Source organism: Mastomys coucha, unplaced genomic scaffold, assembly GCF_008632895.1.
Source record: "Mastomys coucha isolate ucsf_1 unplaced genomic scaffold, UCSF_Mcou_1 pScaffold22, whole genome shotgun sequence".
NCBI classification, from domain to species: Eukaryota; Metazoa; Chordata; class Mammalia; order Rodentia; family Muridae; genus Mastomys; species Mastomys coucha.
Genome location: NW_022196905.1, coordinates 229,358,460 through 229,369,925, shown reverse-complemented (window position 1 = coordinate 229,369,925; position 11,466 = coordinate 229,358,460). Strand labels below are relative to the sequence as shown.

Genomic DNA, 11,466 nt, shown 5'->3' with positions numbered 1-11,466 from the left:
ACACACACACACACACACACACACACACACACGCACACACGCACATCACATCTTATAGTGCCTTGGTTTACATCCAGAAAAGCCCATACAGTCTCAGGTTTTTTCCTTGTAGCAACTACTTAATATTTTGGCATGTATTTATAACCAAGAAAGAAAGTAAAGCAAAACACAAAAGCCAAAACCAAAACCAAAACCAAACAACAACAACCAAAAAAACCAATGCTTTCAGTACAATTGCCTCCAGATTCATTCTTTCTGCTTACTAGAGATTGACATATTTGAGGGGCAGGGGAGAGAAAAAAAAGAACAATAGTATTAAAGCAATTGGTGATACAGTATTACATTTTATTTTAAATAATCTACGTACTTTTAAAAAACAAAACAGAACATGCAACTCTGAGAAAATAAGTTAAAGCCAGGCAAGGTGCCTGTAATCCTGGAACTGAGAAGGCAGAGGCAGAAAGGTTACGCTAAGTTTGAGGCTAGCCTGCTCTACATAATGGGTTCCAGGACAGTATCAAAAATAAAATAAAAGCGAAAATGGACATCAACAACATCAACAAGAATCCACCCAATCTCCTTCCAGACGACCATGGCAGTGCTATGGTTTCTAACAATTCTAATTCACATTCTTAAAAGTCCATGCTTCTCTTTGACTTAGTTATTTCCATCTTTACTTTCTGTAAAAATTTACAATTTTTCTCATCAATCAGATTTAGGTCTGGTATTACTTGTCTCCAGGTGCTTAGGTCTCTTTCATCCTCAGACTTAAAGCAAATAACAGTTACTATAGCTTTTGAAGCTTCTCTACCAATTTTAATGTCACTGTTTTCAAAGTATTGTCCTTCTAAATGCTACATTTCTCTGCCCATATCTCTGAACAAGTTAAAAGTAGAAAACCTTAATAACATTAACTTCTAGTAATGTGAAATATAGGCTTCCTAAGTTAAAAATAGTTATAATTTTGGAAAAACAAGTACTTTCATTAAAACAAATGAACAAAAACGTTTAAAAAATGACTGAGTAAGGGCTGGAGAGATGGCTCTGGGTTAACAGTGCTGATTTCTCTTACAGAGGACCTGGGCTCTGTCCCCAGAGCCTGCATGGAGGCTCATATCTGACTATACATGCATACTCTCGGGCATGCACAGAAAATAAATAAATAAATCTAAAACAAGAGCATCAGCACAATTTATGCTGGCTGTGAAGACGGCTGACATAAGGACAATTCTTTTAAAAAGAAAAGCAAAAGAGTAGAAATTGAACTTTGAATTCCACATTGTCTGCAAATAGTGTACCACCAATAAGAATTATTTATTGATACATTATACAAGAACAGACTGGATTTGTTCTGACTACATCAGAATGAAAATAAAGAGTTCAATGTGCTGGCAACTGTACAGCAATAACGGAAGCAAATGAAAAGCCTCCAGTCGGAGGGCTTCTCACTCTGCTCTCTGTGTATGTGAACAACAGAAATCATACATTAGCTTACATAACGCACTTTATGAAAAATTCTACAGAAAGCTTCAAAACAATGACTAGTCCTGTGAGAGTGATGGTAAGCTAGGCTGGCCTTACATTATACCCAGCTTTACATACAAAGCCTGCATGTATTTATAGTTTGAAAATCTGCAAACAGTCAAATTAAAACACACAGAATTGGCTCTGGCACTGAAGTGCTTGTCTAGCATGTATAAGGCCTCGGTTGTAAAATGTAAGACAAAAACACAAAGTCCGAGGTTTTGATCCCTAACACTATACAAACTAGAATAATAAGATTCAACAGACAACTAGGAGAGGTGAGCATTTCTTTGCTCTTAGGATTCTCCTGAAGCCTTAATACCTGGCCTCTTTATTACATAAAGTAAATCAGTAAATGCTTACTGTAATTCCCTACCAACAGTCCAGAGTTTTGAGTGGCTGGGTTTTCTGAGAAAATACTCTTTATCATGTTTTAAACTGTTAGATGCCATGCGAGTTCCAATGCTACTCGGAAGTAAAGAAATAGTGGAAGAATTTCAAATATGTCTTTAAAGTAAGTGACTATGGAACTGTCACAAAAATATGGATTTTTAGTCCTCTCCCTGGCACATTTTGTTTTTATTAATACATTACAAAAAACAGTATGAGAAAAGTAATGTTTGAGAGATCCTAGACTATTACCTAATTCACTGAAAATGGAAATAAAATGCATATGGCAGACAGCAATGGAGTCCACACTCAAATCAACAGCAGAGAAGGTTGGACCTCAGTAGGATCTGGAAAACATTACATTCAATTAATAATCAGCTTACCCAATTTTTGTCTTCTCTTTCAACTTAGAACACGGTTTTGATTTTTTGTTGTCTCTGTCTTTCGGCTTAGATTTCATCCTCCGACCTCTCTTTTCTTCTTTCCCTTCGACTGAAGCACTAGGAAAGTTCTCGGGGCTCATTACTCGTGGAATATTACGTTCCCCTCGCTCCTTTGCTCTTGCTATGGCCTCTGATATTATACGATTAGCCTTTTCTTGCTTGCTTTCTGATTCCACCTTTTTTCTTGGCTTCTTCTCAGACATGACCCTCACCTGGGTATTCTGCAGCTTAGTGTATGTCCCAGAACCATCACTCTTCTTGGAAGATGGAGGCTAGAGAGAAGAAAAATTATAAATAGAATATACCAAAGTATATTTTTAAAAACTGACATAATGTCTGAAATTTTTAAGTTCAACAGCAGTAAAATGACAAAGCTGACATGTGAGTGCCACAAACAAAGGTAAAGTGAGGCTCTGCTCACCTGAAGTTAGGAGAGAGCACAACTTAGCTATTCACTTGCAAATAAAGGTTAAGGGGAGACAGACTGGTTGATGATATTCCTAAGGAATTCTCAGGTTCCAGATTTTGCCATAGAAATACAATTATTTTAATTTTTTTCCCTGTAACTATTATTTACATTTAGGATGAAAGTCTTCTCTTTCATCTTTCCTCCAAAACTCGAAATTAATAAATTAAAAAACAGCTATTGTAACTTAGAACCACAACTTAAAAAAAGAAAAACCTGTTTTAAGACAAGGAAGAGAACACAAAATTATTTTAATGCAGCAGCATAGCTAGCTAGTTAGTAAACAGGCATTTTCTTATCTAAAATCAAAGAAAGTTTTAGTTTTCCCATGAAAGAGTTAAACGTGGATTTTTGTCCTAATTTTACTCAAGCTATTTTAGAAAGAAACAAACTTTACAATTTTATATTATAATTATTAATATTTTAGCAATCTCACAGGAAACAGATCAAGAGCATTTTAAAAGAATTTCCTCTCCAAACACACATTCATCCATATAGGCTTAGATCACAGTTTTGTTAGGTTCTTACCCGTAAACATGCCTGTGACTACAGCAGAGAAAAAACCCAGGAATTTCCAAGCACATTTTCATGCCGATTCCAGTGTGTTCTACTGGGGGTCTTTTCTATACCTGCCTCATCAAGGTGTCAGAGCAGTGTCACAGCACTGGGGACGGAAGGGAGGCTTAGACACAGTCTCTAAAATGCCACCTTAAGGCCTACAGACGACAACAAATAGCCCAGGCTGAGAAAACAGCACCAAGCTCAAGATGGCGATGCAGTGCGACTCCTGCCGCAGCAGCAGCCAGTAACGAGGAGGGTTATTCAATCCCATTAGCCTTTTAGCCCAAAGAACCCCTCCTCCTCCCACTCATTCAGGCTTCACTTACCCTTCCTCTTGGCCTCTTCACTGAAGACATTTTTGGCGTCAGACAAAGGCTTGCCCTCTGCTTTTTCACCACCCCAGGCAGTGCTCAAGGAAAAAGCATTGAGAGAAGACTCCTAAATGGCCTATTTAGCAAGCTGCAACCAAGAGATGCACAGCCGTCCACAAATACACATTTTGATTTATCAACACATTCCTGCCTTGGCAAGTTTACGTCTGCTGTTCATCCTCTTTAGCTAGGATAAAGGCTGCAAGCCCTCCTACAAGCTGTTTCCTCAATAGCTGTAAGCAGATAGCCAGATTCCAACAAAGCACAGAAAGAAATGAATGCACAAAGCATCAAAACGCATCAGCATGAATATTAGAGATGTCGTTAAAAATACTGACTCCTTCTGCGGAAGTAGGCCAGCAGATGGTGCTACCAGTTATTATTCCATTAGACTCTGCAGTTTAACCCCCAATGGACTGTTCTTCCCTCCGAAAGGCGTTAACTCTCAATCTGCCACTCCCTAAAGTCAGGCTTTAAAAATACTCATGAAAGTATGGGTTAGGTTTTTTGTTTTTAAATCATCTGGGAACTAAATCAGTGGAGAAATGGTTTTATGTGGCTGAGTATTTTTTTAATCCAATGCAGTTTTTAGCAGAGAAAAATAGTTTTCTTCACAAAATTATAATAAAACATTTAAACTACAAAAAGTAGGTGCCAATAAACAAAGGGTTAAAGAGCAGGTCATGCAAATGACCATTTAACAAGTGACTAGTTCAGAATTAAGTCTCTTTCCACAGCATCTACAGGCAGCAATAACCCAACAACTTATATTTTTTAAAATTGAGAAATAAAACTCCTTTTATTATCGCCAAGAACACATTATTTTCCAGAAAAAAACTCAATCACTTTGGCCTTTACCCTTCATATTCTATTTTAAACCTATGACAGATGAAATTTAATGTCCTGTTAAAAATAAATAAATTGACTTGAATTTGTTTTGGTTTTTTGTTTGTCTATTTGAGACACAATCTGACTCTGCTGACCTGGAACCCACAGAGATTATTCACCTGCCTCTGCCTTAGAGAGCCTCAGATTAGAAGCATCTGCCACCATATCTGACTCATGAATTTGATCATTGGTAAATTTATATATATGCATATATATGAGACTATTTTAGTAAGCAATATCTTTAAATAGTTAAAACCTCACTATTTCAAAATCCAAGTTTATCTTTCTGTTGTTGTTCTGTAGCCCAGGCTGCTGGCTTTGAACTCAGAAATCTACCTGCTTCTGTTTCCCAAGTGTTGGAATCAAAGGTGTGTGTACCACTACCAGGCTTTATCTTTTTATTAATGCCACCTTTACAGCTCTTCCTTGAAAGTCATCTGACATTGGTATGAAAACAGTGTTTTATCATTGTTCCTTTTGAGAAAACTAAAGGTTACAAGAGAAATGTGACTCTCTGAACAGTCCTGGAAGGACCAATCTGGACTGCATGTAAGCAGAGTCAAGGGAGAGGAGCCCTGGCCTCACTTAGTAATTAGTTAGTGCCAGGCACTGATCTAAGTATCTGTGGATACTAACTCATTTAGTCCTGAAGGAAAAACAGGTAATAACACTAAAAAAGAGGTGGCAAACTGAAGAGGACAGACACTGTTGTAGTTAGAAGGACATTAGGTCAGAAAGGACAGAAGAACAAACAACCACAAAAATATTGATATAAGCTAAAACACTTCTTATTTGGCATCAAGTACTATTCTCCCAGTTCCTAAGAGTTCACACGCATTGACCCAGTTGACATTTAAGGCTGATCGGTTTAGGTTTTCTATTGCTGTTAATTATTAAGTTATAGATAAGGACACTTGTATGAAAGAAGTGACTTGCTTAAGGGTCCCACTAAGGGGAGCTAGACAGGAAGGTGGCTTAGCACTTAAGAGCACTAGCACTCACTGGCTCCTCTTCCAAAGGACCCTGATTTAGTTCCCAGAAGTTCACAACAGCCTGTACCTCCAGCTCCCAGAGCTCTGATGTCCTCTTCTGGACTCTAGGCACTAGGAATGTACACAGTACACACATATACATGCAGGCAGTGTACTCATACACAACAAAATAAAATAAAAAAAAATTTAAAGATCTCATTGCTACTGAATAGGGGGACATAGATTAGAACACAAGACATCCTCTTTAAAGAGACTGTGCTTTTTAGCTATGCTATATGGGACACAATTCAATCACAGTAATTTATAGGGATCAACTTAAATACAAATAAAAGTGAGAAGTTTTCTCAAGACATCAGATTGGTAATAATAAAGCTAGGATGGATTTTTTTTTTAACTCTTTCCCATGTCCTTTCAAAGATGCAGAGATCAATTAGGTAAGGATGGAATATGCTCGAGCTGCAAGAAGAGTCAATGGGTTCTCTGTTTACAACACACCCAAGAAGAACCTGGAACCACTGTAATGAGGGGCACAAGCCATTTCCTCTCTGCAAGTGGATCCCCTACATGTGAAAAAAAAAAAAAAGAGTCAAAAGCTCGTGTCTGGACCAAGTTCTGGTATCAGAGAAGGTAAAAGGAATGGGAAAGCTAGTAGGAAAAGTGTATGTGGATGTCATTCTTTTCATGCTGAGTTTCAGATGGGGAGCACTGAGATCTGGGGACTGACGCTAGAACCTTAAACAAAGAGTAGTCTGGGCTATCCTAGGTATATGGCTCAAATCCTAACTGGTGAGAGCAAGGCAATATCTGAACTCTGTTTACACACACACACTCACACACACACACACACACACACACACACACAGAGTGAATCCCTGCTGTTGTCTTTCCTCCCCTTATTTCCCTTGGTGCTCTTGTCACAGATCAAGGACAATTCCCAAGCCATCTACTTTTTCTGACAAGTTTCTCCGCAGTTTCCACTACCTTACTGAAACATAACTGCTTAACAGTTAATTTTATCGGTAGAACAGTGTGTGATCAAGCAGTTCTTCTGCTACTGGAATTCAGGACTTTAAATAAATTATATTCCCATGCAGTAAAAGTAATTTTCCAATTTATATAAAAATACAAATATAGTGTTATCATTTTGTCTACTTCTAGTCTATGCATTAATCAAATCCTGTCAGACTCCACTTAGTTATAGTTTGTTCCCCTCCCCTCCACAGCCTTGTTGTATTAACTTCCCATTTGCTACACTGGGATCAGGTAGGAAAATGTCAGTATTTTAAAGTATTTGGGGATATGGAAGATTGGACCTGCACCCTCTGTTCCATGAGATCAGGTAAAGCTTCTTGAATGCGCTGCAGTTTTTCTGTAGGTCTGTGGCATGGTCCTTCCTTAGTGTACTTCATGCACTGGGTTCAATCCCCAGTGTGAAATTATGAAAGAAAGAAAAAGTGAATTAATTCTCCTGTCACAAAAGGTAAATAAGTGCAAATATTCTATAATAACTTGATACCAAAATGTAAAGGTATTTTAGTTGTTGACAATAAGCTGATGTCCTCATTTTCATTTTTAGCCAAGGCTGGCCTTACCTGGACATCTTCAGAGCTCGAATTACAGGTGTGTGCTACACTCCCACACCAAGCTGAGACTTGCTTTTAAACAGGGAAAAAAATTACACTTATATCAAATATTTCCCTGAGTTTTATGTTGATTTATTTTCAGTTTTTTTTCTAGAGTGATCACTTCACTTTCCTTTCTTCATCTCTGTGAACTGTCATATAAGTTTATAAGTTCAAATTCTAAGGTTTCATCTTGTGATCGGAGTATCCAGCTTTCCCTAGTAGCTAACAATGACATTGCTTATTTTCTTTTCGGGTTAGAACTTTGAGTTGACAGTGATATGGTAGTCCAAGCAAGTAGTCTTAAAAGCTGTGTTTCTGAAAGCCAACAGTATTTTGCCCAACTTTAGGAAAGAAAAATCAACATATACCAGTACACGATAGACGTACCAGTAAAATCCAGAGGAATCAGTACATTTTGGAATTTGGAAAACTATTCAAGGTGTCTGCTTCTTTCACAAAGCAATCGTAAGAGAGAAAATGAAGGAGGGGATGCAAACCCAACTGGAAGAGTAATAATATGAGGGGTAAAACATAAAAGAAATAAGAGAGATTTTAAAAAGTTATCCACCAAATGCAATGAGTGTGTGGGCACTATCTATTTATATGAGCAACTCAAACAAGCATACATTTTAAGCCACTGAGAAAATCTAAGTCTGACTGGATGGGACGATAAGATGATACGAGTGACAGGGAGCTGCTAAGCTGGCTTGATACTTGACTTCTGTGTACTCGTGAAATGACAGCATAATTAAACTTTAAGTTATATTCTAAAATAACAAGTAGTTTATCATGGCAAGAAAATTAGACACGTGGAAAATAACACGGTTAAAAATGTGGAAAAATAATAAACAAGGTTAAAAAATGTGGAAAAAGTAATAAACAGGGTTAAATGAAGTGATGTGTTATGATAAATATATCTAGACCTTATGCAGAGGGAGTCAAAGAATCAATAAATGATTACAGAATGCTAGGAACCAAAGATGCTGGCACATAGCTATGATCTCAGCACATGGAGGCATAGGCAGGGAGACAGGTCTGTAGCCAGCCTGGTCTATGTAATAAGTCCCAGCCCTGCCAACTGCTATGGAGTAAGGCCTATCTTTAAAAATAAGAGTCTGAGCACCTCAGAAGACTAAGGCAAAGGACTTGTAAGGATGGAAAAGAAGAAGGAAGGAAGGTGAGTAGGATCAAAGGAAGAAGGAGGAGAAGAGAGAGGTTGAAAAAGAACAGTATATATGGCTACTGCAATACTAGAATCCTGTCATTTTTCATTGACAAGAAAGCCATGCATATTATAAAACAATATATATCTCACCCTATATATCTCACCTTATATATCTCATATACCGTTTCTATCACTTTTTAAATGTGCTCAATGAAGAATATGTATTATATCAAATCAAAAACTTATCAAGTTCATTACTTGCTGAAAAAAAATTCAAAAAATTCTGAATCCATTAACCCATCCTTAACACAAGAAGTTCTTCTCTGTATAATAATAATGAGTTACGAAACTGAGTGCTGTTTGCTTGTGTAGTGCTGGTACATGCCTTTAGTCCTAGCACACAGGAGGCTGAGAGGCAGAAGGATCTCTGAGATCGAGGCCAGTCTGGTCTACAAGTTATAGGATAGCAAGGGCTACACAAAGTGACCCTGTCTTAAAAAACAAAAACAAAACCAAACAAGCAAAAAAGAGTGTCTGGTGCTCTTGTAGAGGTTCTGGGTTTGGTTCCCAGCAACCTCATGATGGCTCACAATTGTAACTCCAGTTACAGAAAATCCCAACACCCTGGGCTGGGGAGATAGCTCAGTGGTTAGGGCATTGACTGCTCTTGAAGAAGTCCTAAGTTCAATTCCCAGCAACCACATGGTGGCTCACAACCATCTGTAATGGGAACTGATGCCCTCTTCTGAAAAGAACAATTGTATACTCATATACATAAAATAAAAGAACAAATATTTGAAAAAAAAAAGAAAGAAAGAAAATCCAACACCCAACACCCTCTTTTGGGTTCTACGGGCACATCCCACAAACAATACACATACATAATGCTGGTACTCACACAAACACATAAAAAAGAGTAAGTAAACTGGGCATAGTGGTGTACAGCTTTAATCCCTGAACTACAGAGCAGAAGCAGGTGGATCTCTGTGAGTTCAAGGCCAGCCTGAGAGTGGTTTCTCAGAAAGGGTTTTTCTGTATAGCCTCTGTAGATCAGGCTAACCTCGAACTCAGAGATTTGCCTGCCTCCACCTCCTGAGTGCTTGAATTATCTCCTTTCCTTGATAGGTCATAGTCATTATTCTCCATGGCTTGCCTGTGTACTACAGTGTTTTTGAAGTATGAGCTATCATCTCATTATGGACTATCAGTTTAGGAGAGTAACTAATATTCTTTTATTTTTTTTAAAGGTTTATTTATTATTATATGTAAGTACACTGTAGCTGTCTTCAGACACTCCAGAAGAGGGCATCAGATCTTATTATGGATGATTGTGAGCCACTATGTGGTTGCTGGGATTTGAACTCAGGACCTTCGAAAGAACAGTCAGTGCTCTTACTGCTGAGCCATCACTCCAGCCCCAACTAACATTCTTTATAAACAAATTGGACTGGTGTTCTGTCAGACATTGGTGTTATCTTTTTATGTGTGCACGCATGCATCTATAGAGGTTAGAGGAAGATGTCTGGTGTCCTCTATCATTTTCTGCCTTATTACCTTAAAATAAAACTTTAGCTTATCATTTTTCAACAAAGATGACAGCCAGTAAGGCCTGATAATCTTGTTTCTGTTGGGGTTACAGGTAAGAATAGTCCCACTAAGCTATAAAGACACAATGTGAGTGCTGAGGACCAGATTTCAGCTCTCATATTTGTACATCAAGGGCTCTAACCTCCTAAACCACCACCCCAGTCCCTGATGAAATCCTGCCATCTCTCTCACAACCTTTCATATCTGTTCAGAAATATTTATTGAATATGTTCAGAAGTAAGCATTGATCCTAGTCCAAAAAAATTTGAAAACTTATTCTAAAAGGTTACTGAATGAGTTCATTTCATTTAGTGGCTAGTTTTTTGTCAACTTGACACAAGCTATAGTCATCTGAGAGAAGGGAGCGTCAATTGAGAGAATGCATCCAGAAAATCGGGCTGGACATAAGCCTGTAAAGCAGCAGTTCTCACCCTGTGGGTTACAACCCCCTTGTGGGGTCACATATTAGATATTTGCATATCAGATAATTATGATTCATAATGGTAGCAAAATTACAGTTATGAAGTAGCAATGAAATAATTTTATGGTTGGGGGTCACCACAGCATGAGGAATTGTATTAAAGGGTCACAGCATTAGGAAGGTTGAGAACCACTGCTGTAAGGCATTTTCTTAATGAGTGACTGATGGGGGAGAGCCCAGCCCATTGTGAGGTGCCATCCCTGGGCTGGGGGTCCTGGGTTCTCTAAGAAGCAGGATATGCAGGCTGTGAGAAGCAAGCCAGTAAGCAGCACCCCTCCATGGGCTCTGCACAGCTCCTGTCTCCAGGCTCCTGACATGTTTGTGTTCCAGTCCTGACTTCTTTTGATGACTAACAATGAAGTGGAAGTGGAAGCCAAATAAAACTTTATCTCTCCAAGCTGCTTTTGGACGTGGTGTTTCATCACTGCAATAGTAGCACAAACTAGGAGAAGTCGAAAGGATGCAGTGCAACTCAATGGAAGTTATTTTGTTCTCTAGTAGTTTGGAAATTTGGCTAGAAGATAACTATAGAATCAAAGGGGGAAAGGCTTAAATTTTACATCAGGGAAGAGAGCTCTTTGGAGAACTGTGTTCTATGCACCTGAAGCAACACATGCCACACAGAATGCAAGATATGTGGTAAAAGAACAAGTGGATGAGGTGAATCAATTTGTCAAAGGCTATAGTTTTTTAACCCTTAAATGTAATTGTGAATTATACAATTTGTGTAAGAAAGTTGGCTTTGTTGGCCATGTTGGGCTACAATCTAAACAATTGGGAGGTAGAGGAGGAAGATTAGGGTTCCCGAACAGCATAGTGACAGTAGAATGTCTCAATATAATTAATTTGGCTCAGTCCTTAATTTCTAGGAGTAATTCATGTTTTACTTAAAAAGATTGCCACCAGGCAGTGGTGGCGTACGCCTTTAATCCCAGCACTTGGGAGGCAGAGACAGGTGGATTTCTGAGTTCGA

General features: G+C 38.3%; 1 protein-coding gene and 1 non-coding gene across 11 annotated transcripts in view; one reads left to right on the top strand and one right to left on the bottom strand.

Moving 5' to 3' along the window:
- Positions 1-11,466, bottom strand: part of Chd9 (chromodomain helicase DNA binding protein 9) — a 227,019-nt gene that overhangs the window by 93,010 nt on the left and 122,543 nt on the right. For 7 of the 10 annotated variants that reach the window (XM_031340823.1, XM_031340818.1, XM_031340824.1 and 4 more), the window contains one exon: positions 2,298-2,629. In XM_031340823.1, the coding sequence (XP_031196683.1) occupies positions 2,298-2,629 (332 nt within the window). Of the gene's footprint in view, positions 1-2,297; positions 2,630-3,351; positions 3,626-3,710; positions 4,115-11,466 lie in introns of those variants that run through there. The other 3 variants (XM_031340825.1, XM_031340826.1, XM_031340827.1) reach the window with 2 other exon arrangements.
- Positions 6,078-6,203, top strand: LOC116071867. The gene has a single exon (XR_004111214.1). It is a non-coding gene; the product is annotated as a small nucleolar RNA SNORA11 (small nucleolar RNA).